The 27,267-nt window shown below is 35.6% G+C and overlaps 1 protein-coding gene across 15 annotated transcripts in view; it reads left to right on the top strand.

Annotated features, from left to right (window-relative positions):
- The window catches only part of PPM1B (protein phosphatase, Mg2+/Mn2+ dependent 1B), a 60,317-nt gene extending 38,201 nt beyond the window's left edge, over positions 1 to 22,116 (top strand). For 9 of the 15 annotated variants that reach the window (XM_071739480.1, XM_071739478.1, XM_071739490.1 and 6 more), the window contains 4 exons: positions 1,214 to 1,331; positions 9,220 to 9,331; positions 13,143 to 13,200; positions 18,433 to 19,467. In XM_071739480.1, the coding sequence (XP_071595581.1) occupies positions 1,214 to 1,331; positions 9,220 to 9,331; positions 13,143 to 13,200; positions 18,433 to 18,741 (597 nt within the window). In that variant the 3' untranslated portion in view covers positions 18,742 to 19,467. Of the gene's footprint in view, positions 1 to 1,213; positions 1,332 to 9,219; positions 9,332 to 13,142; positions 13,201 to 18,432; positions 19,468 to 20,264 lie in introns of those variants that run through there. The other 6 variants (XM_071739486.1, XM_071739484.1, XM_071739487.1 and 3 more) reach the window with 2 other exon arrangements.
- Positions 22,117 to 27,267: the final 5,151 nt, after the last annotated feature.

Genomic DNA, 27,267 nt, shown 5'->3' with positions numbered 1-27,267 from the left:
CTGAGGGATATACAGCCTTAGCCTTTGCACCTGGAAAGGTGATAGCAATTGCAAAAATAAAGGTTTATTATTTTTTTAAGTAACACTTGCATATAGTTCCAACTCTAAACTTTGTTTCCAAATACAGGTATTTTTCAATTAATAACTTCTGTGCAAGGTACTTTGTTTGTTGGGGTTGTTTTGTACTTTCAAGTTGGGCAGTGTTCATACTCTTTCCATATAAGTGTTGGCACCATCTCCTCTTCAAGGTATGGTTTGTCTGTCATTTGAATGTGTCCTCAGCAAATTGTTGTATCTTGGATGGAGAAGCTCTACTTTTGCACCTGAGCTTGCTTGTGCTCCTCAAGTTTAGGGTTTGTTTGGAGCAACTACAGGATCTCTGCAGTTTGTAACATTATTGGAATGTTGTCCTCTGTCTTCAGGATGTGAACTGCTGAACTGCATAATATTAACCTGTGTAAGAGAGGTGTCCCAGTATGCTTGGTATGAAAGAGAACATAATACAACTACTCAGTATTTCTGAAGGAATTTATTCTAATGTCAGATTCCTTCTAAAATTGTTCAGGAGAAGGTGGTGTTGTGATGGATGATAGAAACCATCCTGTAGGTTAGGTTTATACAGAAACAGTTTGCAATAACCAATGGCACATAAATTTCTACAAAAAATACAAATTAATGTTGATTTCAAACCAGGAGTTTAAATTACAGTTGTACTGTATCTCCTTGTTCCTGAGTACATGATAGTCTGAAGTTCAGGCTGGCCATACTCAATGAATTCATTTTTTGTACTTATTTTCTTCAAGTTGCTATGTATGACACAGGTGTGTTCAGATATGACATTACATTAACTATAAATCTGTTCACATGAATGCTTTCCTTTTTTAACTTGGCTTAAGGCAACATTAAACAGCTGTCTGATTTCTGACCTCTCCTTGATATTGCTTTTAACTGGTTGACATGTAAATAAGTCCATTAAATATTTTAAACTTTTAAGACTAAGGATGATAATAAAAATCAGTAAAATAATCCTAGTTATTAGTTTAATTGTGAAACATAGAGGTACTTACCAATCCAAATAGTATTATTGCAGGGTTTCCTTTTTCCCCATGTGTAACTTCAGTACTGTGTTTGGAACAATAATGTGACTAGAATAGAAAACAGAAGCTAAAGATCCTAACTCTTTTTTTTTTTTTTTTTTTTTTTCATCATATAGGGGAGTCGTGATAACATGAGCATTGTACTAGTTTGTTTTTCAAATGCTCCCAAGGTCTCAGATGAGGCAGTGAAAAAAGATGCCGAGTTGGATAAGTACTTGGAATCACGGGTTGAAGGTAAAAAAAAATTTTTTTTTGTTTTAGAAATGCTGTCATGACTTTCTTGAGCATGAAAATAAAAACTGTGCCATTATATATTGGGTCAAATTCAGGCCTGGCTCCAATCTCAAATTTTTGTGTGTCAGGAAAATGTTCTAAAGCCATGTGATTAGTTGACCCTGATATACCACAAGAATTTCCTTAATGTGACCTTTGGGTTTTTAGTTCTATCTTTACAGGTTAAAATGCAACCACTCACCTTGCAGAGTGTTATATCAGCTAGGTAAATTGGGTTGTTAATATCTTGCTTATAAAATATCATTAAAAGGTATAATTTCTTCCATTGTTTGTGAAAGTTTTCAACAAAAAGCAATATTGGGTTTCATGAAGGGACAACTTATTCATCTATTTATCTAAATTTTTAACTACTTCACAGCTGTGAGTTATTTTCACACCGCCAAGGTTTCTTAATCTACTTTTGTGAAAATGTGACAGTATAAATGATCAAAATACCTTACTTAGAACTTTTACTAGAACCAGTTTCACTTAGCCACTGATTTTATAACTCTCTGAACTCTTTGCTTACCCAGAAGGTTGAAGGCAACTTCTTCCCTTAAGCAGAAACAGTGAAAGTTAGCTTGACTAATAATGAAAGACTCATCTTTGTATATTTTTATTTTCTGCTGCGTTCTTAGGGTCAGAAAAACTGATGTTTGAAGCAGACTTTCAAACTGTTGTTTCTAACATTAAACTGTTATCCCTAAGGTCTGATGACACCTATATTTAGTAGCCTGCTGAACTCTTCAACCTTAGTTATTCAAATCAGTTTTGGTAGAAGTGAGTGAAGTTCAGTGCTGATACTGAAAGTTTGCCTTTTTTGTAAAATTGTATGTTGGCACAGGTGTTTGCAGGCGTAGCTGAGGCATGAAAATAACCAAGTTTTTGGAACAGTTTTATCTTGCTCTTTTCAAAATGTTGCAAGGATAATATTATTAGTAATATATGTGTAAATATACGTGTGTGTGTGTGTGTGTACATACGTAGTAATATCCAAGTAGCGCAATTGGAGAGAAGCAGTCACCAGAAGTTTTGAAAGCCTTGTTAGGATTATTTAAACTTCTGTGATCTGATCAGAAGAGTACTGAATCACTTACTTATGGTGATGCAGCTTATTAACCTATTTGTTGTCATTACCAGTTACAGCAAGAGTATTCAAGGAAAGAAAGGGTTTACTGAAGGCAAAGCTGGTGAGGATAACTTGTGTTGTTTCTTGACCTGCAACAGAATATTCTGATCACTAGTTTCAAGTTTAAGTGTGTTTCATGAAGAGGTGGTGCCTTTGGAGATGGATAATGCATCATGCAGCCTTCTTAGATTCTTCCTTTCAGGTGCTGAAACCAGTGGTTTAGCTTTATACTACAGTATTGCTGTCCTGGTGGTGCTTTTCTGTGTTAGTATTGAATAATGTGATACTGGCCGTCTACAGAACTGTTCAGCAGAATTCTATAAAAGTAATTTTAGTTTTGAGTGCCAAAATGTTTAGGACTGTAGCAGTTTAGAACCAGAATAAACCACTGTTTTCAGACTGTGGCAAGGTCTTGGTGACAAATCACAGCTTTGGCCACTGACTACCTGAGCATGAGCACTTTTTGTGGAAGAAGGTGTGACTGACCACATTTTTTTCAACATGGGTCTGGAAACAAAAACCAAAGTGTGGTGTGTATAATCTATAGAGATAAAATACTTAATTTCCTGTCTCATGACTATATGTTGATAGTCATGTTCCTAGTACAGCAATCCAGCACTGTCACATAGGAGATACTGCTTCTGTTTTTCTTCAAGATTTGGTTAATCTGAGTACCAGAGACATCCATTGGATTTTTAAAATGCTGTAATGGATACTGAAGGTACTGGTTGGATGTGTTTTTAGTAGGAAGTAGCTGTTAGCCAAATAAGTAGTATTTAGGTATAAGTGAGATGCAGTCTAAGGTTCCTGGGAGTGTACAACAGCAAAAATCACAGAGCCTGATACTTTTCTTAATGCTAATTCCATGTAAAATACAACAGCATTGTGGAAATGCTCATTCTGCCACTGTACCCTGGTTGCTTTGGACAACTGAGTTTTGCCATGTTAATACCAAAAATTCTCAAATTTATTTTAATTCTAGAAATGCCACTGTTGTTATTTTTAATTCTTTTTTGGGAAAAAGCTGTGAAAATCACTTTTATTCTTTCTCTAGATTTTTAAACAAATGAGGTAAACTTGGAGGTTTTTTGTTTGCATTGATGTCCCAGTATTTTATATAGTTTATGTAACAAACCTTAATTTTTCAAGATATATATATATAAGAAGGCCTCCAGGCTAAGGTACAAGTTATCTCTGAATGTGCTGGTGTTGTGTATGGTGTCTTTCCCTCTTGTTTAAATGGAATCTAAATTGAAATGGCTTGCATGTTTATAGTTTGTGTTGTGATTAGAGACAACTAATGGTCACTTCAAATGCTAACTCTAAGCATGTTTCTCAGAGCTTGGCTTATGTCCCAAGCTTCCTAGATGACACTAGTTGAGATGAATACCTATTATCTTCCTAGGTAAGAGTAAAGTACATGAGCTGTTAATAGCTCTAAGAGAGAGCCAGGAGCAGTTACCTTCACTGACAGCAGTAAGGTGTGCACACAGTGGTTACCAGTTACTATTCCCTGCTTCTTGGTGGCTCCTCTCTATTAGCAAATAGGTGAAAAATGTGTGGAACTGCAGTGCATTTTATTACTTTCATAAGTAAATGTTAAGAAGATTAGTAGAAAAGCTGTCTAATAACTTCTGATGAGAGTTACTGGATTAACTGAGAATGACGTAGGAAGAACTATTTTCTAGTAACAATGCAGTGTTGAAGCATAATTGAGTTCTTACTTCAATGTAGCAGGATAAATTCTAAGCATAAATGTATTTTAGCTGCGTTGTCATATTTAACAAATACTACATGCAACAAAAATAAATTGAGAGTTTATAGTCAAAACTGATGCTGAGACATTCAAAGTGTAAATGAAAGTGATGGTTAAGCTTATGTGCTACAGAGAAATAAGTTGCTTCAAAGCTTGGACTTTTGTTGCTTCAGGCTTCCTTGGTTTTTTGATTTTTTTTTTTTACACACGTTCTTTTTGTCCTTCTCTGTTCTGCTAACGGGACAGAGTACAAGTCCTTTAAATGTCAAGTATTTAGCAAGGAATGAGAGTTAGCATATCTGAGGAAATTCTATCCAGAAGCAGAGAAAATAAAGGAAACATACTTCAGAACAACTTGAAATATCTACCTTTTAACAAATTTTTTGCATTCATAATAAATTCTATAAATTTATAATTTTGACATAGCAGCCTTAATTTTTTTTAAAAAAACTGTTGGACTGCAGTTTTTACCTTAGATTTGTACCTTGAGTATAATTAGTTGAGAAGTGATGCAGGGAAGCTTGAGCAAAAAGTTTCAAACCACTAGGCAGCATGGGGAGAATGATTTGGAAAAAATATGTTGGTGTCTTTTAAAGAAGTAGTTCCATTTGAAGGTTTAAGCAGTGAACCAAGTGTTGAAATAGTAAGGAAAAGTAAATAGTGCAGAAAAGTTTTGGAAGGTCTTGATCAGGAAGCTTTTGATCAGCAGAGGACAGCTGCCATAGTGGTTTTTTCATTCGTTTTTAGATTAAGTATAGTTAGGAAAGTAAAAGCTGTACCTGAAAGTTTTAAGATGCCCTTAATGCTAAAAACTTCAAGCCTGGTAGATAAGTTTTGACCTGGATAATACGGATTTGATCATCTAGCTATTTTTGAAAGATGGTAGTTGTATTTCTTTAGAAATTGTTTGCACTTTAGGATAGTCCTCTTCAGGGAAGTTATATTCGTTATGATTTATTTGTAGTTGTAATGTGTTTTGAGGCTTTAAGCTGGCATTTAAGTCCAAGAATCTATGCTCAGTTACAGCAAGTGTTTGTCTATAGTGAGCATCTGAAGTAGATTTACTACCATTTAAAATACCACACTAAATTATTGCTGTTCCTTTCAAAAGACAAATAATGGAGCTTGGTCGTGTTAAATTACTGTGCACAACAATGTTTCTTTCTCTGTTAAAGAACTAAAAGCTCAGAAATTATGTGCAGCTGGTTGATAGCCAGCAACAATTTTATTTATATGTGTAGAAAAATATTCTGAAAAAATCAGCTTCTCTTAAAAATATTATGGTCCAAAACTGGACATGTTGTCAAAAATAGAAGCTAAGTTCTTTTAGACGTTCTCATCTTTCACTAAGTCACTAATTTAAATCTGAACAATATTGGCAATCCAGTATAAAATCCTTTGGGACTTCCTGAAGCAATTTCACTTTGATCAGTGGTATTTTGTTCTTCGTGAGTGTACAGTGTTCAATATGGAATATTTTTCTATTCTCTCCTGGAATTGAAATTTCAAACTAATTGGAGTACTCTATCAAAACGTTTTAGATAACAGGTTTGTCCAGAACTATGCTTGATTATTTTAATCTTTGGCTTGGAGAGAAAGGAGTTGTTTGAGGCATGCTTTTGTGGCTTTTTGTTCATTTGTTTTTGTTTTTTTTTGTTTTGTTTGTTTGTTTGTTTCTATAATCTGTGTTCAAAAGCAGTTTAAAACTTCTAACATTTGTTGTTTGTACATTCCAGAGTAGAATGCTGAGGTGCTGTGTATTTCTAGGAGTTCCTATATCCATAAGATATTTCCTGAGTTATTAAAACAGCTATTGTTTTAATACCAAAATAGTGGGCTTTATTTTAAGAGTTACTGAAAAAATAAACTCGGCAAGTGATAGTTTACAGAGATGTCTTATGAAACATTTGTGTAGCAAAGCTCTTTCACTACTTCGGGTGAATGTGTATAACGTTTGGCAGAAGGTGTATAACTGCCCCAAAGCTGCCCATTCAAGAGTATTCTGAAATACTTAAAAGTTACAGCTGCCAGCCTGTGATGGGGTCATTTGTGATGGTGAGCACAGCCACGCTACTGTGTTCTATCCCTTAGCCTGTGATTTCCAAAGTAATGCAGATGTGCTGTAAATAGTTAAGTTACACTAGGCCAGTCTTTTCTTCCTGCCACTTTGAAATGTTTTTCTTCTCTGATTTTCTATTTTGGGGTTTTTTTGTGAGGGTTTTTTTTTTTGAGATCTGAAGTTTCATCAGGCACAGGTCAATTCAGTTCTCTGATATGTTTCAGTTTATTTAAAAGGGTGCTTCAGACATAAAAAAACCATGCCCAAATCATAAACAGGGGCACCTGTTCTATGTGCACTTAATGGTAGTTGAATACTCATTAATACAGTGAGTTGAGTAGTGCATTTTACATATGCACAATACATACTGTAAATAAAACTTCCATAATTTTTTTGTAGCTAGGGATCAGAGGAAATGCTGGAAAATAAAGTCTCGTTGGGGACTTGGATTATATAAAATTGAAATAAATTGAAATCTCAATTTTCAAACCACTTTTATCAGTTAAGTGTTAGGCTTGTAATGAATATTATAGAACTAAAGTAGTATACTAGTAGACTGTGTAGTGAACTTTTCATACATTTACATGTATGATAATACCAGGAAACTATTCTTTTGAGTGTGTGAATTACATTGGCAATGCAAGTATATTCCATATTCTGGGAAAAAAACCTTAATTGCAGTGTTATGCTTAACATTGTAGAGATGAAGGTGAAAACCTTGTAAATGCCTATAAGTCTGTTTCTGAAAAGGCTTGCTTTCTCTAATGGCCTTTGTCAGAGAAATCCACAGTGTGTATCTGCTAACTGATGTGTAATGAAAAAAGGTCATGCTTGGTCATTTGCTTTGTTCTCAGATTTTCTGTTAGGAAGCTGAGTTTTTTGGTTGGCTGATTTTGTGGCTTTTTGGTTTGGGTTTTTTTTGTTTGGTTTTTTTTGAGAAGGGAAATGTTTTGGATTAAATGATTCACCCTAATATCAGGAAAAGAAAAAGGAGTTATCAGTTTCTCCAGAATTCCTGGTTTGTCACCTTCTAGAAATAGTGAAGAAGATGCTCATGTTTCAGTTCAGCACTCCCTGACAAGCAGTTATACAGTAAAAGTTTCTAGCAGCTGGAATTATAGAACAGTCCTTAAGATTTTGCTTTAATACTTTTTTTTAGAAAATAGAAAAATCTTAGGGATGCATTAATATATAGTGATAGTTTACTTCTGTTGCTTTTCTTATTTCTTGCTCTTTGTCTTCTTTTATCGTGAATATAACTAGATGTGTTGTTATTCTAAAAAAGGAGGATGTGCATAAGACACCTTTCCTACCTATTGTGACTGACCACAATTAAATTAGTGGTACAATCTACTTTTACATAGGTAGAACTGCACAAGAGAACTTGTGGCTGATTTGTGAGAATGTATATGGAAAGAAGTGGTCAAACTTCTAAGATTGAAGTTTACATATTCAGCTGTTATTTCCTTTGCTAGTCATGATTCATTCTCAGTGGATGGGTGGATGATAATATGCATAAAGGTTCATGGAAGAATGTTTAATATCTTACAATAGCAGTATACCCAGCTTACTCATTGCAAAGATTGTATGCTGCAGAGTTAAAATTAGGGCTTAAAAGCATAGTGCCTTGTTTGTTACAGAATGGTAGGACTATTCTGAAAGTAGAATTGCTTTAGGAGGGCTTTTCTACAGATCTCCCTGATGCATTGTAAGCAAGTAGCTTGTAAGCACTTTATTAAAAATTTTGCTCCTGAGAAAAGCCTACATATCACTTTCTAGATAGGTGTTTAAATAGGAGTTTTAAATGCCAGGCAATTGGGATGCATTGCTTAAAGTAGATAGTTGACTTCCTTTTTTGTTAACTTTAGAAGCTCAAATTGTAGCTGCTTCTGGCTTGGGATGCAAGCTCTGCATCAGGCACCCAGGATATAATCAATGAATTGCAAGAAATTCAAATGATTTGTTTAGCTTTGGGTATTAGCCAAGATACAGACCAAAGGTTTTTCTAGGATGATATTTGAGAAGATTTTTCTTCTTAATTCTGTTGTCTTGTGGCTCTAACAAAGCTTTTTCTATCTAGGACAGTATCTACTGGAAATAACAATACATTCCTTTCTTTACCTGATTTTCAGAAAAAAAGTTCTTAAAGATGTGTGACACATGCATGCAACTGCAGTTTGTAGATAACTTAGTGAACCTTTTTTTTGCCTGGAATCTGTTAGTGTTATACCAGTAGGTATATCAGAGCAGCTTTGATGAAGAATATGAAGATTGACTTCAGCTTAGGCAGTCCTTTACCAAGGCAGAAGATCTCCTTAGGACTGGAGTTGTGTGCTAGTTCTGTTTTGAAAAATGTAATACCATGTTGTTATTTGTTGTCAGTTCTATATTCTGTTTTGACCACTTGAGTGATAGTGGGCCATTATTCATGAATTTTACTGTATTATAGCCTTAGTATTTATGCACTGGACGTTCAGGACTTTGAGAATGCAAGGTATTGCTCTTGATGAAGTATGACAGAATTCCTGGGAGGCATTTGGCTTTATGGTATCTAACTTCTGAGTATGTGTTGCAATTCAACAGAAAGGTAACCAAAACTGACCCCCAGCTATCTTTGTTCTGGAAGACAACAGGCTGCTGTCTTTAGGATCTTTCATCCAGTTCATAATCTACTTCAGAGTTTCTTTTGAGTGAGAGACTGACTAGAAGCATACTGGAAAGGCAGGCTAGGATATTGAGTAGCTCTGCTCTACCATTCAGAGACCTAAAATGTAAATAATGTTTTCCTTTACATATAACTTTTTCATAATGTCTGTTAAAAAGTGATAGTATTTTTTATTTTAGCATCTTAAGAAATGGGTGTTAATAATTCAGTATTCTAAGAAGTTCTTCTCTTTTAAATTAGAAATTATGGAAAAATCGGGTGAAGAAGGAATGCCTGATCTTGCTCACGTTATTCGTATTTTAACTGCGGAGAATATCCCTAATTTACCACCAGGAGGTGGTTTAGCTGGCAAGTGAGTACAGTACTGCAATTTCTTAACTCTTTGGTTCACATATTTTTATTTAAGTGTTTTAAAGCTTTATTTTTATAAAGAATATACTCAAAGAAAAAAGTTTGTTTTTTTTTATATATTTTAAGATAGTTTATTTTTTTCACTACTTAAACATTTGTGTCACTGTTCACATTCTGAAACAGTAAGAGGAGACTGATCACATTCTGGTGCTTAACCTATTAGTTTATTATTTCTGTATAGCCATTTTTAAAAATGAAAAATACTTTTTCTTGGGGTTTTTTACTGCTTTACATTTGTTAAGAACTATAAGTAATGTAACAGGAATATCAAAATGCCAGCTCAGTTTTCCTGTATCATGTTCCCTCTTCTATCTCATGTCACTCAACTCGCTTAACAAACATTTTCATGAAAAAAGCTGGTTTTCTTTGTTTAATCTTAAACTGAATGTTAGATAAGCAAGAATATTTCATTTGGATTTTCATTTTAAAGCTTAAGTGGAGGAGAGACATTCAGCAGTTACATTGGTTTTCTGGGGAGGCTAATGATGATATTGTAACAAGCTATAATTCACCCATTTTAATAAACAGAATTTAGGATTGCATAAACAATTGTTAATCTAGAATTCCCCAAACAGTGGGACCTATTATTTCACCCGGGCATAAGTTATGTTGCTTCTGGAACCTTTGCATTTTTCAAGAGATGAACTCCTGTCCTCTTGAGCATTTGTGTATACATCTGTTTTCAGTACATGTACTAACTAATGAGCACTGTTTGCTATGATAATTTTTTTCTAGCCTTAAAAGTACGTGTACATTCTGGGCCTTGTTCTCCACTTGTGTGCATTCCAGACATTCAGAGAAGTTGTGGTGTGCTTATTCTTGTTAGTGTCTCCCAACTGATGAATGAGAGGGTGTATTTTGTTGATTTGCTCAGTAATTATTGCATCATATAAATAATGAAATAGGCATTTATCTAGACACAAGATGAGCAGAAAGCACAACAGATACCTGATAGCTAAGTCTGAAGACACTGGTGTATATGGAATTTGTGCTTGTTCATACATGAAGGTTTTTGGCTATGTCTGAATGAGCTTCAGTGTTTGGAAGCTTTGCATATAAATTTTGTTTTAATTTGTTGCAATGCAGATTATATTTTTAATGGGCTTACCTTCAGAATTTGCCTTTTGATTATGTCTGTCTTTCCATTTTTACTTCTGAGGTCGTGTTTTACAGGAAGAATTCACACTTCTTAAAGACCTGGCTCAAACAGGTTACAGAAAGAGCTTGTCTGTGGCTGACATCCTTTGGTTTTAGCACCAGCTATAGTTGCTCCTAGTTTTTAATATACCTGAGCTGGAGAAATGCAATGTCATGGTGAAAAGTTTATCTTTGCAAATCTCAGGAACCTCTGTAGTATCTCCACTTGTACTGGCATTCTGTACTCATTCAAGCTTCTCACTTGTGTAGCCTGTACTGGCTCATTCTTTGAGGCAGATACCTTTTATATCTAAAGGTATAAACTCTGCTGTGGTCTTTTGAGGGGGGTATTCTATCCTTCAAAATCTTTTTCAAAGACCTGGCTTCTGACTTCACTCAGATCCCTTTGTAACTTTGAATGCTGCCAAAAGAATGGTCACTTGTTGAAGAAAAGTCATGTTCTGAGCCACCTTGTCACTTGGGTGTTAGGACTTGCACTCACCATCCTGCTTCTGAATTTTCCCTTCAAAAGCGAGTATAAAGAAATACGCTGTTCCAAGAAAGAAAAGTGACTTGCAAAGATAGGAAAATTCCCAGTCTCTTGAGGTTTAAGTCTAATTTAAACCCTGTGCCATGGCTAGATGCTCCTTCTGTGGTACCTCTGCTTGGACTGCCCTGGTGCTGTAAGATGCCATTGCTTTCCATGGCACAAGCATTTGATCAATATTGTTTTATTCCAGCTTCACTAAAAACAGAACAAAATTGAGACAATTCCTTTATCATATGTATAAGGATTGTTTCTTTAATAAAATCTTCAGTCAGTGCTGATTGGATCTCATGCTAGCTTAACCATGCAGTTCTTTCAGAATTCGTATAGCATTGACTTTTAACTGATGTGCCCTTTGAGAAGCTGAGTTATTCAGTGGGCCTTTCATATTGGATGTAATTTTTTAATTAGTCACTACCAATTTAATTCTGAACTTCTTTCCAGAAGCTCATTCAGACATAGCCAAAACCTTCATGTATGAACAAGCACAAATTCCATATACACCAGTGTCTTCAGACTTAGTTATCAGGTATCTGTTGTGCTTTCTGCTCATCTTGTGTCTAGATAAATGCCCATTTCATTATTTACACACAGTTGCCTCTGAACATGTGATAGCAAGGTGTCTTTTCAGCAGTGTAGATCAGTGGTCATCCTGAGATCTGATGCACTGTCCCTTGTTTTCTCTGGTCCACAAACCATCTCCCAGAGTTCTGAGGCCTTTAGTAGGTACTGTTTTAATTGCTGGATCATGACTAGAAAAATGTATTCTGATGCTGGACACTAGATCCTGAGATGATCTGAATTCTTGCTGTCTCATAAGTCCACATACTTGGAACATTCAGAACCCAAACTCTCCTCTTTCAGATGTACTTTTGCTTCTGTGGTAAGAGCGTTAGTACTCACCATGCTAGATCAGACCAAGGATCCTTCTGTCTCTGTATCCTGTCCTTGGGATATCTGAAAGTAAATGCCTATGGAAGAATATAAAACCAGAAAAAACGTAAAAGATTTCCTCTATTACTGTCTTGGTTTTCAGCTTCTTATAGCTGAGGTGCTTCCTGACTTTGAGGTAGTTTAAATACTTAGTGACATTGAATTTCTCTTCTATTAATTTTAATTTGTTCAGAAGCAATGCTTGGCATGCTGGGGCAGAAAAAGCTCAGCTACATCAAGAGCCATCACTGCATATTTTTGAGACATTTACTTCTGTCTTCATCTGATGCCCTTGTTTTTTGTTTGAAAGAGTCAATAGTCAGTGCTTATCCACATGGTGTAAGATGTAATTTTTATAGATCCTGGCTGCTTCCAGAGAAGCAGTTCATCTTTATTGAATCTGTCAATAACTTTGGTCGTATTTATTATACTTGTCTGAACTTTTCACGCTTCTTAAGATGGTTTGGAGATGCAGGGATTTAAACTTTTTTCTCTGAGAAGTAAGTTTATACTTTGGTTGTTTTTTTTTTTTTTTAATAGGCTTTTGTACTTATTTTGCCTGCCTGTGCAGGTGTGGCCTTACCTGGCATTGCCAGGAAAAAAAATTAGCTAATGGCATTTGGATTTTAGTATCTACAGTGAGAACAGATGCTAGACAGCATATCTCAGAGGTTGTATACTCTGGGCACCACACTTCTAAAGTTAACAGACAAGTAGTAACCAGTGTATATGTAAATGAGAGATCAGAAAAAACAGTTTTCAAATTCCACATCCAGAAATAAGGCAAGGAAATTAAGAATTTTGTTACAATAAGCAAATCACAGATTTAAATGTTATTCTTGTCAAAGTCTGACTGTGCAGGGGGAACTTAAAGTGTAAAGGGGCAAACCATGGGGAAGGTAACATAAGAAAATGTTTTGCTTTGTTCTGCTTTGTTTACTCTTATATTGAAGTTTACTTATTTATATACTGAAAGTACGTAAAGACACTGAGAGGAGTCTTAATCTTTTTAAGAGGCATTTTAAAGGCAAAGCATCTTAAACACTGAAATTACTACTGTGCTCAATCTTTTTAAGTTCCCAATGTTTTGAAATATTTTGTACTTAGTTTTTTAAAATCTTCTAATTTTTTTCAGGCGTAATATTATTGAAGCTGTGTATAGTAGGCTGAATCCACACAGAGAGAATGAGGGGGTAAGTTTCTATTTTGATCACTATGCCTCTTTGTTAATGAGAATGTCAGATTAGTGTCATAGAATAAACACAAGTCTACCTTACTACCAATTAAGTATTATAAGCACAAAGTATGTATTGTAGCATACCTTGTTTTGGATCTTGTTTTGGATGGTTCCGATATAGAACGTCATCCTCAAAGATAGGAAACTGACACCCAGTTTGAAAAGATGTTTAATAGACTGTTGCTTTTTCAGTCAAATCTGAGGCACCACAGTTTTTGTAAATCCTCGTTTATTATTGCCAGAATTACAGTCAGCGTGTTCATTCCTTACCTAAATGTTATATCTACTGTCCAGACATGTACTAAGAAGGTGGGCAAACACACTTCCTATTGACTTCTGTAGGTGTTGAAGACATTGCTATATTGAATATAAAAGAGAATGAGACTACTTTTTTAGAATTTGCTCTACCTTTAAATATCCCTTGTGCAGTGATCTAAGAAAATGTGTAAAGTGAATTTTAACTTAATTCAGTTTTGGTTTCTAAAATCGTTTATGTTCTTCTGTCCACTTCCTAAAAGTTGAGTTTTAAATAGTATGTTGAAATATGTTTTATTGTAGCTTTAAATCTCATTATCATATTCTTCTAAAACTTCCTTTAGAGAGTAAATAACTTGTGTTATAAGCCATGATTAAATATATTTTTTAAAAAAAATCTTTGAAGAATTGGTGAAAGCATCACTGCTTGCACATATATTATCATTTTCTGTACAGTTTATGTAAACTACTCTGTGAAGGGACCATTCACCTGTTAGTAAATGTTTTGGTTTGGGTTTTTTTCCCCTCTTCTGAGATGACTACAGGGCGCTCAGTCAGGTAGTCACTACAGTGAATGGTGGTGTGGAGATTTCAGCTTTTATTTTAAATACTTTGAAATAATCAGTTATGTGCCTTGAGATTTTGAATATGCAGTCTCACTACAATAACGATTGTTTTTCCCACTGTCATCTCTTGACTGCTTATATTGAGTTTATTCTGTTAAGTTAGAAACTGTGTAGGTGGAAGGAACCATTATTCTGTTAAAAATATGAATAGAGAAGAAATGCCTAACTTCTTAACCTTTAGGATTTGTACCTCTTTTTAGTTCTAAAATGATAAGAATATATATTGTTCATTTAACTTTCAACAGATTGTACAACAGTACCCCAAAGAAGGCTAGTCAAAATTTTCCTCTTTTCAGCTTCTTTAGTCCTTCAGGAAACTCTGCACCTCTTATCAGCCTGCTAGTACTTTTCATGCTTAACCATAATTGTGCTCCTGCTTTTGGGGTGAAGTCATTGGTGAAAGTTGTTTATTTGAAGGTTATGGCCACTGGCTGAGTTGGTTGCATAGGTTTGGGTTTTTGTTTGGTTTTTTTTTTTTTTTTTTTTAGGAAAAAAAAATTGTCTAATGGTAACTTTCTAGATACATCATCTGCTATAGTTGCATTTATGATGCATCTTGGTCCAAATTGACTTTTCAATGGCCATGTAAGCTTGCTGAAAGTCCTTGCATATAGTACAGCATTCTTTCATGTTTTGGCTAATTCCAGGAATTTTTTGTACATCAGCCATTATAATTTATTAAAGTGGGATAACTGAACTAAGTATGCAAGATACTCATTAAAATAACACAGCTTTTACCTTTACTGCCACTAATAGATTTGACCTTTATTACCTGAATAATTGTTCTGAGTCTTTCTTTCACTTGGTCTTCTTTAATATGAAGTGTGAGCTATACACTCCTATTTTTTTGCCTTCTGTTGCTCTTCAATGCAAATCTTGATAATGGTGTGTGTTAAATACACTGGATTAAATTTTAGTTTGATCTTGTGGTAAGATACCATTTGTCAGTCAGTACCTTTTCTTCTTTCCACTCTAAGTGATTCTGACCCAGAGCAGTTTGAGAGGAGGACACACCTCGGTGAAGGATGCAATTCCTGTTTGTACTTTCTCAGAGAGTGGGAATTTTTATCTTACTGTCCTTGAGGTGGCTGAATTTAGTGGGTCTCATCTCTGAGGTGATGAAAATGTGACTGCCTTGATAGTCTTATTCAGTTCAAGGTATATATGTAGTGATATTATGGTTTTGAAGTGAATACTTTGGTGCAGGAGTGAATAAAAGGGAAGGAAGCTGTTCAGTTGCTCAACACCAGACTCTACAGAATGTCTACACACTGTGACAGTGTTGCTACATGTCTCCCATTTAAACAGGAAGCATAGGTAGGAAGGAAACATGCAGTAATCCCAATCAGGACATTCCCAAGTGAAACAAAAATCTTAACTTCTGTATGTGGTGTACAGTGAGAGACCAAGAAGTGGAGAAATCCTTACTGCAGCAGTAGTGAGCAGTCACCAGTGCAGCTTCACCATATAGCAGTCATAGTTGATATTGGTTTTGTTGTTTGTTTTGTTTTTCTTTTCCTTAATGTTAGGCATCTCAGCAGAGTAAAAGTATTTCATAAATCCAGGGCTGGAGAGAGCCCTGCATTGGGTTTGCAAAGAGCAACTTAAGTACTAGAGTTGTTGTTTCAGCATAGGCACTTCTGGTCAAAATGTGGTGACCTTTGCCCTTGCAAGTGAAATAGTAGAGATCTTGGTTATTGTGGCTTGGTCCTTTCAGGTCTTTAAAGGGAATTGAAAATGACTTCATCATAGCTAAGCAATTGTTACTACTGTAACAATACCACTGAGTTGTTCTGGTTAACATTTTAAAATATTGCTCTTTCTTTTATGCCTCTAGGGCTTGGACCATTGTTCTAATGTATTCCTACAACTAGGGGGAGGGTACTGTCCAATTAGGCTACTACTTGGGTGTATCTTTAAACATAAGGAACAATATTACAATCACACTGTCTGTGTTGATAGTTTCAGTGGCATTTGTTCAAAGCTGGTTTCGAGTATCTTGCTTGAAAACTGATCATGGTCTCTTTGCTTTTACTAATACTATACTGTGGCACTTTGCTAAATCAAATCGTATGTCATTAAGGGCTGCTACAGATAATTTTAGAAATTTTAAAAAGTCTATATTCTTATATCCTGTCCCTAATACATATCGGCCCCTTTATATACATAATTAATTGTGTAAAAATTGCAAATGTTCATATTAAATATAGCTAGTAAAAAACAATTCTTGTTTCCATGGTCAGTAGCACTAAGCTGAATTAGAATATGAAAGAAGACAAACACTAACTTGCACTAACACAAACTAATAATCAGTTTTCAGGTAGTCACATATCATTAGAGAGAAATCTGCATTATAGAGTAGAGAAGAGGCAGTTTCTGTCCTACTCTTGTCTGTGAGGCTTCTTGTCTGCTAGCACTGAGGGAGGCAGAAGCACAGGTTGGCCCAGCATCAGAGGGTTGCAAAGCAAAGCAGGATGTGAGTTTGAATATCAAACACTAACAGCACTGTTGCTTTGGTTCCTACTGGCATTTGAATGGTTTAGGAGTCTCGGGGCTGCTGTTACATTACTTATTGCTTTTACTCTCTAGTGTTGCATGGGGACAAAAGTGTTCACTTCAGTCTGCCAGCAGAATTTTTAAAGATCTAAATACTGTGAAATTTCAGGATATATGTTTGCTGATGTTAGCCTCAGAGCAAAACTGATGGGATGAAGGGACTACAGGATTCAGATGTTTTTTGAACTTAAATCCATTGGAATTAAGCCATGCAGTCTTGTTTAATATTAGCTAGATAAATCCATAAATACTAGTTTCTGTTTTTTTCATCAAAATATAATAGGATAGATCTAGAGCTTTCACTGACTTGGTGCTCATGGGTCACTTCATATATTGAAACTATGTCTTTTACCTTGCTGCTTCTCACTGGCCTCTTGAAGAGCTATCTAAATAAAGTGCTAGTACATGAGTGTCAAAACATCTCAAACCAAAACCAGCAAACCACAGTTAGAGTCTATATCTATGCAACAGATTAAGTTTAGAGGGATAGCATTATATGCAATAGCATTAATTTTTGTCATAAAATTGTCCCTTTTTAAATTTAGTGCTAATCAGTCTTGGGGCTTCTATTTCAGCAACATTATGTCATGCACTATCTTGCTGAACACAAGATACTGTCTTAATTCTGCTATTAAGCTCATAAATGAGTGGCTGCAATACTTGTAGTTTGTGAAGCTTTTGGACTAGACAATAAAATTAGGTCAGCATGAGAAAAAAGACAGTCTGGATTTTGCCTCTAATGTATTGCAAAATCTGCCAGCTTCCAGAGACAGTTCCATTTGTCTAGCTTGATAACTTGCTACATACTAATTTTAAATTTTAAAGCAACAGTACTGCTTTAGCACTTTAAAGTTAAAATACCTACTATTGGTGCAGAGACTTTAATAGATGGGCAAGTCAGTTGCAAAAAAAAACCCCAACCCAAACAACTAAAAAAGCAAACCCAAAAAAACCTCTCCAACTTTTTTTTTTTTTTTTCAACTGAAGGTTTTCAGTCAAATATAGATGTTTTGCAGAGGAGACCTCCATTCCTTTATCAGGGCTTGCTATTTTGGGCTTCATGCTTTAGATTGTTAGATTAGGCTTTGAATAGCTGTTCTATCTGTTAATTTCTGTATGGCAATACACACATCTGTGTCCAAAATAGTCTCTTACTTTGTTCAAACACCAGCACCAGTGTATTTCTTTCATGGCAGCATCATGCATGCAAAACTCAGTCTCCAGTGTAGAGTTAGTGCTTTCTGCAGTGCTTTGACCATTGATTTTGATGTGATGCTTCAACTAAACTGCTAGTGGTAGTGTTAGCTGTTCACTGAGTTTTTCACAGACTTCTCTTGGTATTGGTGGTGCAGAAATTTACAATTACAAATACTGACCTGATGGCTAAAGAAGCTAAAATTTTCAAATTGCTCACACTTGTGGGGAGGAGCAGCCATCTTCGTTGTAAGACAGTTTGAACCATGGTGGAGTTAATTGGGAGGAGATACCATGTTCACACTGTTTGGCTCAAAACAAATTTATATGATTGAAAATGCTGTTGTAATAGATATAATTTGTTAAATTATTATGTTACATAAAATAGATAAACATGGATTATGCTGTTCTAGGATGTTGGTAATAAGTTGTTTGAGATTCCATAGAGCAAAGCAGATGTTTTCTCAGACTGAAAAATTGTCATGTTTCTTAATTGTGCTTAGAAAATATCCCAGTTTAACTACTGATTTTTTTGGGGTCTTGAATCTTAAAAAAAGGACCCTGGCGAAGCCGAGGAAAGTGGAACGCAGGGAAAGTTGGTGGAAGCGCTGAGGCAAATGAGAATTAATCATAGGGGGAACTACCGCCACCTGCTGGAGGAGATGCTGGTTAGTTACAGGCTAGCTAAGATGCAGGGCGAAGAGAGCACTGCTGAATCAGCTGCAGCATCTGCTTCTTCAGATACTCACGCTGGACCCAGTCACCTCGTACCAGACCCCCACGCAGAATCTGAGAATCACCTTGCTGAAGGACAGAGCTCAAACGAAGATTCAGGGATGAATAAGATGAGTGAGAAACAGACATAACATTTTACGTAGTGGATTTAAGGCTTGGCTTCACTTGGCATATTTTCCTTTGTTTATATCTCAACATTTGTCACATCTATCTCAAAAGTCTGTTTTTACTCTAGTTGTTTGTACAGATTGTTTATACAAAGCTCCTTTTTCCTTAGAAGTTCAACTACTATGGCATATTCTAGTAATTGCATCATATGTCGTGTAGCAAGCAATTAACCTTCCATTTGAGATTTGGGTGTTTTTTTTTTTAAATCCTGTGACACCAACAACAAGAATCTAACATGCTAATGCAAAATTAAGTTCTAAAACATTTTCTTTCAAGTACATTCTTAAGTAATAAATTTGCTGGTATTGGTTGCTAATTGTAAAGTAATTCACGTTAATTGTATCTTTTGTGCAAAATAATTGAATTATACAAATTCTGGTTTTTTTCCCTTAGCATCATATATTGCATGTTGGTTTTAAATTGTGTATAATTTATATTATAACAATTACAAAAGCTATTACATTTTAGGTTGCCACTTATTATTCATGAAATGTGTTTTGTTTTTTTTTCAATTTAGAATGTATCTACTGTTCATCATAAACGTCTATTTTCTAGACAACTGTATTATTATTTCCCAGTTGTAGCATAACATATATCCAGAAATGGAAATGTACTTAGACTTAGTACCTAGTGTCAGGTTCTAAGAATTTGTGTTGAAGTGAAAATAAAGAATATGTTGTGGAATCATATCTGTATGCATATTGACTCTTTTAAGCAAGTAATAAACTTCCTTTGAAATGCTGTCATTCTCACATGAAACTTTTCATAGCTTCTGATATTAACTTGTGTTAATATTAGTTTATACAGATATTTAATTAATTTTGGGTTTGGCAGATTCAACATTATTTTCTATTTGGGCAAAATTTCTTAAGTTAAACATCAGCCTTATAAAGGAATAAACTGATTATTCTACCTAAATTGTACCTTTTACCAAGTCTTTGTGTCTTTTGGTGTCAGTCAGTGATAAGACTAGGAATTTACAGTGATGGTAACTAATCTGCTAATAAGTTAAGTCCGGAATTCTTGTGTCAGTGGTCAGTTCATAATGCAACATTTGCACAAAAATGTCCTTGTTGAAAATGGATATGAATTTAGAAGTTCTGCAGTCTCTCTTGGATTAAGTCAGTGGGCAAGGAATCCCTGAAGAGCTGAGCTCCGTAGTATTTTATGGGTGTCTTTTTTTGTAGTCCATGGATGCAGTATCTACTAATAGCTATGATTTAGTGCAGTTTTAGATAATGCTTGTTTTTAAGCCTTTATGCTGTAGTATCTTTACGGGGTTCATGTTTTAGAAAAGTAAACTCCCTCATGAAGTTAAAGAAGAGAGAACGTTTGTGTGGAAATGGGCAAGTATGAAAAACAAACAAACAAACAAACTGTGTTACACTGGTATTCTACTTAATTATGCCACTTAAATCAAAAGTGCAACAAAATGTTTTAATTTGCATTGGTGAGTAGTAATCTTTCTCCTCTTCTTTTTCTGTAGGGTGCTGGAGATCTAGAAGATCCGTGGTAGCCTTACAAATCTACTAAAATGCTTTTGATTCTGAAAGGGGGAAAAAACTTTTAAATCTGTTTTCTTCAATACAAGGGAAAAATTCTGGTGGATTTCCAACATTTTGTGAAATGGGCAGAAAGATATTAGAATTTTCCATCATTTGTTCATTTTTGTGTTTTCTGATATTGCCACTCTTAGCATTGCCTGTACTACAGTATTTTTACCAGCCTCAGGCATACTGATTACATCTGTAATGAACTTTAGCCCTAAAATGGAAGGAAGGAAGGAGTGATTCTGTCAGCAGATTGATATATGTACCTGAGGTGCATGGGATTGTAGATGTACTCTGAAGATACACTATGGCTAACTGCTTGTGCAACACACAAGCCATAAGAGTACAAGTCATTGTTTGAAACATTACTTATTTCACTTTACCGAATTGGAAGGCTTTGCAGCTCTGTGGCTTGGAAGTAATTTCAGTTGGGCAATATGCTATCAGATGTGTTTTGTTGGTTTTTTTTTTTTTAATTTTCCAGTTTTACCTGTATTACCAGACCGTTAGGTTTCCCTGCGGTGTCCAAATTGTGATATGTTGCCTACTGCTTGCTTGAAGATAAGTGTATTTGGCAATAATATATGAAGATTCTAGGCATCTAAAAACAGTAAGAATTTTACGCATGTGTACGACACACCCTTAAACTCTTGCTAGAGAAAATCTTTTAAAACCAAACTGATTAATTTATAGTTGGTAGTGACTTGCTTTGACATCTCTCACAGCTGCAGGTTTTTAAAAAGAAATGCTGAAAATTTGCCTTTATTATAATGTAAATTGTGATTATTTTTTTGTTCTATATGTGGTTTTTCTATAGTTTGATTTTTTCAGCTTAAGATACAGACAGAAGTCTTGTGTAATATGGGTATAATTTTTAATTGTTTGCATTATTTTCAAAGTTCAAATTATCACTTTGAGATTACTATAAATACACTTAAAATTATCTATTTTAAATTAAGAAAATATTAGAGATATTTTCATGGGTTCAATGACCTTTCATTTTATAAGCAATGGGCATGGTACAGAGTGGCTGTCATGTAAGGTACTTGAAGATTCTTAGTTTAATTCTATTTTTGCAATAACCTTGACTTTTTTTCTGACTTCTTTGAGTTGTGCATGTAATGAGTCCAGTAAATGCTGAAAATGGGGAAGAGTAAAGTATTTATCTAAAATAAAAGCTATTGGGGAGGGGAAACAATGAATGTATCCATCTGTACATGATTTACATGCTGTGGATGCCTTGTAAACATTTTCCTATTTGTTTAAACTGTGTTTCAGCGAGGATGTAATTGCCCTTGTGTGTAGTTTTAAGCTAATGACAGTCATCAACTGGTTTTGTGTGAAATTGAATTCATGGTATTTTTCTGTAACTTTATCCCCATGGTGAGTCTGTAAAAACCACACGCTCTTTCATACTGGTGATAAGGCCAGCTTTCCCAGTCATTTTGATTCACTGTGTATCTGATTTATTTTTTTGTTTTTAATTTTTTTTTTTTTTGTCTAGAGAGGATTATTGCCACAGTATATTTTATTTATTCATTAGATTTTAGCCTTGTAAGTTAAAGTGTTCTAAATGATGATGTTAACAGGTATTTGTCCCTTTACTGTTTTTTTGGGGGTTGTTAAAAGATAGGGAATGAAGAATGCAAAATGGTTTATTGTTCAGACTGTCCGCTCTGGTCCAACCCTGTACTGATAGTACCTTCCCAGTATGATATTGTGATGTTTCATACAATACAGTGAACATAACCAACTTGTTATCTTCAATAAAGGATTGCTAAAACAGTGTGATATGCTTTACATTTTCTTGAGAAGGGTTTATTGAGATGAGAAGATGCAAGTGTTCTGTATTAAAAGATAATCAAATGAGATTTGTGAGCTGTCTCTCAGTGATGGATTTATGTTGGATCTATAGCAAGTGTGGCTCTTTGTTAAAGTAAGCCAGAAGTCTCTTGAGTGGCCTTCTCTGGGGGAGATAAAAGAGCACAATCATCATTTTGAACTCCTAGAGAAAATCCATCCCAACTTCAGTTGGAATGAGTCTCATTGCAGTTACAAAAGAGCGTTAATTTATGATCTAAAAGTTCAGATTAAACTTGACTTTGTCAACTCATTTCTTAAAGTTTCCTGAAGATATTAAGATAGACATGTAAAGTTTTACTTCTTAAGTGTTTTGATAAAATTTTGTCTAATTTTATCACTCTCACGTAAAAATCTTTACTGATTTCTTTTCTTGTTCTTTTTTTAAATTTAAGTGGTTCAGCTGGTTGGGATGGGAGAGCAACACCCTCTGTTATTGATAGTGCAGGGTAATAACTTGTCTGAATACTTAGTGTGGAGTGGGTGTATTTATGAACAACCTGTAGAGTTTTGAATCTTAAAGCTTTAACTTTGTAAGTTCTTGGAATTTTCTGCTGGATCTGCTTGTAAGGCATAACTTGGGCATAATTTCCTCATGATGTGCAATTTTAATACCCTGTTCCACTGGTACAAGTTCTTGTGCTTTATAGGCTCCAGTCCTATGAACACTTCCATACGTAGGCTTTTTACATCATGGATAGTCTCCCTTTAATAAAAGGGTTTATGGTTTACTGTATAAAAGTGAAGCATGCAAATAGATTTTTTTGAGAGAGAACACAGCTTGCACAGCTACAAGAAGTGTAAATCAAGACATCTTTTTCCTCCCCTCTAAATTAGTGCTACTTCCCATTAATATGTCTGCTAGGTTCCAAATTCTAAGCAAGTTTTCAGTTTAATCAAAAGACCTCAGATTTCAGCAGCCTGCAGAAAAAAAAATACGTTTTTTTGACTCTCCTTAGTCTGAGAAGTCTGAATATTTGATAGAATTTTTTCATATATTTGACAGAACATGTCCATTTTAACATTAATTTTTAAATTGTTATAATTATATTGCTACCTGGTGGTTCATGTAATGGTACTTCTGTAGAATGCTAACAGTTGGGAGTGTCTCACTCACCTTAGGTCTTTCTGACGTGTCAATCCTCTTCATTTTTTTGACTTCTGTAGCAGAGACAAAGTAGTCTGTCAGTTCTCTAATCTGCTTTGATAATTTTTAGCAAAATATAAATTTGTTTTCACTGATCCTCATTAAAATGTTAAATGGAATAGGGAGTGGATGCAAATATGTGTTGTCAGCCTAACCTTCAGGGTTATATGAGAGGTTAATCTCTTCTTAGACTGGATCTTCATGTGCTTATTTGAGGCTCTCTGCAAACCTTTGCAGGCCTTGGCCAAAATCTCCTCACTTTTCATGGCTGTTATGTGAAACTGATGCTGATGTTGGTACTTGGGGGAAGAAATGGGGAAAAAAAAAGTGTACACTCAAAATAAGTAAGATGTCAGTTCTGTTTACACATCACAGGCCAGCTCTTACTAGGTAGGTAGCTTCTTGGTACCATGTATAAAGTGGTGTCAAATCAGCCACTCTATCTGCGAGCTTTTTTTATACTGGCAGCCCTAAATGCAAAGTAAAATTAGCCCCATGAAGTGCTAAAGGGCCCCTTAAGGATTGGTACTGGAGTCAGGGCTGTTTATCATCTTTGGTGACATTGGCAGTGGAATTGAGTGCACCATCAACAAGTTTGCTGACAGTACCAAGCTGTGTGCTGTGGCTGACATGCTGGAGGGAAGGAAGGTGATCCAGGGGGATCTTGAGAAGCTTGAGAGGTGGACCTGTGCTAACCTCATGGAGTTCCCCAAGGCCAGGAGTAAAGTCCTGCACCTGGAGCAGGGCAGACCCAAGCACAAACACAGTCAGGGCAGAGAATGAATTGAGAGCAGTCCTGGGGAGAAGGACTTGGGGGTGTTGGTTGGTAAGAAGCTCAACATGAGCCAGCAACATGTGCTTGCACCCCAGAAAGGCAACTGCACCCTGGGGTGCATTAAAAGAAGTGTTGCCAGCAGATGGAGAGAGGTGATCCTCACCCTCTGCCCTCATGAGGTACCTGGAGTACTTGGTCCAGTTCTGGAGTTGGGAGTTGTGGATGCCTCCTCCCTGGAAGTGTTCAAGGCTGGGTTGGATGGGGTTTTGAGCAACCTGGTCCAGTGGGAGGTGCCCCTGCCCCCAAGCAAATGGGGTTGGAACTGGATGGTCTTTAAGGTCTCCTCCAACCAAAGCTATTCTGTGATTCTGTGGACTTAAATGATGGAACTCTAAATTGACAGGAACCTGGGATTAGTGACATTGAACCAATGTTTTAGTGAGTAATTTTTACTTGTGGAAGACAAAGCAAAAAACAAAGCTGCCTAACATCAGGCTAAAAAAGCCACAGTGCCACACAGCTTTTAGTCTTATCTAGTATTTGGGTCATTGGGCTAAAAAGCAAATTTTAGATTTAAGGACTGTCTACTGGAGGAATAATGCTTTTTGTTGTTTAAAACTTTTTTTTTTAACTCTAAACAAAAATAAGGTCGGAGGGATGTTCCCAGAGATGAAGGCAAATAATGAAGGCAAATTGACAAAATCACAAGAAAATACCCAAGTCACTGAGCTTTCACAATATAACCCAGGTAAGGTTGAAGTTTATGCAGTTGAAACTCCAGCTGCTGTCTCGTGCACCCTTATAACCCCTTTGTGTTCTAGTCTGATCTTGTCTTCCTTGTGTTTATTTGGAGTGTTGCTGTATAGAGCTGACTTAGCCATGCTTTGCTGTATCATCTTGTATTCCTACCTGCCTGCTTCTCTTGATTCAGACAAGCAGCTTTTCCATTTGAGCATGGATACACTTCCTTTTTGTTTAGCTCACTGCTTGAGGTCATCTCTCATAATAATTTGCTTTGTTACATGCTTAATCAGTGCTGCTGTGCTTTGCTTTTTTTACAGTTGAAAGGTCATGTTCCCTCTAGTACTTTGGTTTTTGTGCTTCAAAAACCTTAAAGCTCTCCTTTCTTGTGGTGCCTAGATTTGAAGACTTACTTGGATTTTTGAGAACTTCTCCTTCGATCCTTCCAGCTTTTGTCCTTGGCTTTGTTTGTTCATCCACTTCTCTAGGAATTTCCAACAGAAAAAGCTTTGCTGTGTCAGTATTGCACCTAACAACTCTGAGTTAGCATCAACTAATGATTGCCTCAGTACCTGATTTTAGAACTTACCAAGGCTGATAAGGATACAAGTCATGGGCACAAGCCTCAACCTCATTGCTGGTCTCCATCCCTTTAGCAGTCTTTCTGTGGAAGCAGATGACCTTGCTAATAAAGAAAGATAAACCCTGTGTAGTAGGATGATGTGTTTTGGAGACTTGCAGCAATTAATGGAAACAGTGCTGTTGGAAGTAATGTTTTTTCAACCTGTTGTGTCAGTTCAGTTTTGGAAATGCCTGTAAACCTCTTCTCCTAGACTTTTGGAGTTTCAAGTGAGCTATAGGGAAGTTGAGGTTATGTTGTAATAGTGTTTGGTGATGTAAAGAACTTGCCTTTGACCTTTAAAAAGTTGGTAACAATCCAATTCATAGAATCTGTCTTGGAATTTCATCTGGACTGTAAATATAGAAATACCTGTTTTTCTCACCTTTTCCTAGTGACTTGTGCATTCTGTTGGGTAGCTTTGGGGTGCTTTCAATCAAACTAGGGTTTTGTGTATGTGTGTGTTTGGTTTTTGGTGTGTTTTGGGGGTTTTTTTCAGAACTTCTATGCAAAGTTACGTCAGAAAATTACCAACGGAGATTTGCTTTTATTGCTTTGAAAGAGCTTACAGACCTTTAATGAAAGAAACTTGGCGGAAAATTGTGAATATTTTGTCTTGTGATATAAAGCACTACTTTCAGAAGTTTGTGTCCAGAACCTAGAAAGGGTACCCAGGAATGTTTGGGTATGTTATGTTCCTTGCAAGAGTATTAACTACTCCTTGGAAATTCTGAAATGTCTTTATAAAGACACTTCTTAAGTGTCTTTAAAGAGATTTGGTTGTCTGTCTACATTTGTGTGTTTTAGCTACTTTTCTGGGCAGGGGGAACATGAATATCCGTCATTGAGAAGTTATTTGGAAAACATGCATGTTAAAGCCTGTTTGCATTAATGAAAATATATTTCCCATTATTTTTGTAAGGAAGCTTCTTAAGACCATCCCCTTCAAATTCAATCTGTGAATGTTGGTTTTGTTTTGTCAGATTATATGCACCAAAAAGGTGGATTTCTGCTTATTTTTTGACAAATACTCTACGGTAATCTGTTCTTTTAATGAGAAACTGGAGAATGTGCTCCAAGATTTTTAATTTTTTTTTAATCTTTATTCAGTGGTCATCGCCAGTTCATAAGCATATCCAAGTTTAATGGTGCAACGAGGATTTTGGACTGGGTATAAAAAGCAGATGCATTTTTCCACTGTGTTTTAAAATAATGATGTTTCCATTTTGGAAAACCCACATCTCAGCAGAAAATGTGTGAAGTCCAACCATAATACTTTTTCCATCCCTTCTAAATCTTAATTAATTTGGTAGGAAATAGTTGTAGGAAATATTCTGCTAATGCAAATGATGTGTGAGGTGATTTCAAGTGTGGTGCTTTACAGCTCCTCGGTGTCAACTTTTAGCCGTGGACAGCTTTTTGCATTGTACTGGGTGACAAATTTAAAGTCGTGTCTTCATTCCTACTCATCCTCACCTTAAAAACATGTAGCAAGTTACATACTGTTGCTTCAGAGAATATACAATTATTGCATTTAACTTCCCACTCAATTTATTAGAGGGGAAAAAATGCAGTGATCCATGTGTGTGAGTAATTGCAGCAACTTTTTATGTTCTATTATTGTATATAAAGTGCTGCTTCTGTGAACTGAAGGAAAACAAAAGTTGTGTCTTGTAGATAAAACTTGTGCCATGGTCTTAGTAGCCCCTGTGCTTTTAACTGCATTTAAAAAATTGTGTGAAATTAAGGAAAAGGAGAAAAAAATGTACGAAGTGGGTGTTGTATTATCACTGACTT

The sequence above is a fragment of the Heliangelus exortis genome, chromosome 3 (genome assembly GCF_036169615.1).
Source record: "Heliangelus exortis chromosome 3, bHelExo1.hap1, whole genome shotgun sequence".
Classification (NCBI taxonomy): Eukaryota; Metazoa; Chordata; class Aves; order Apodiformes; family Trochilidae; genus Heliangelus; species Heliangelus exortis.
The sequence above is the reverse complement of the archived record's forward strand: the minus strand, read 5'-3'. Positions and strand labels throughout refer to the sequence as shown.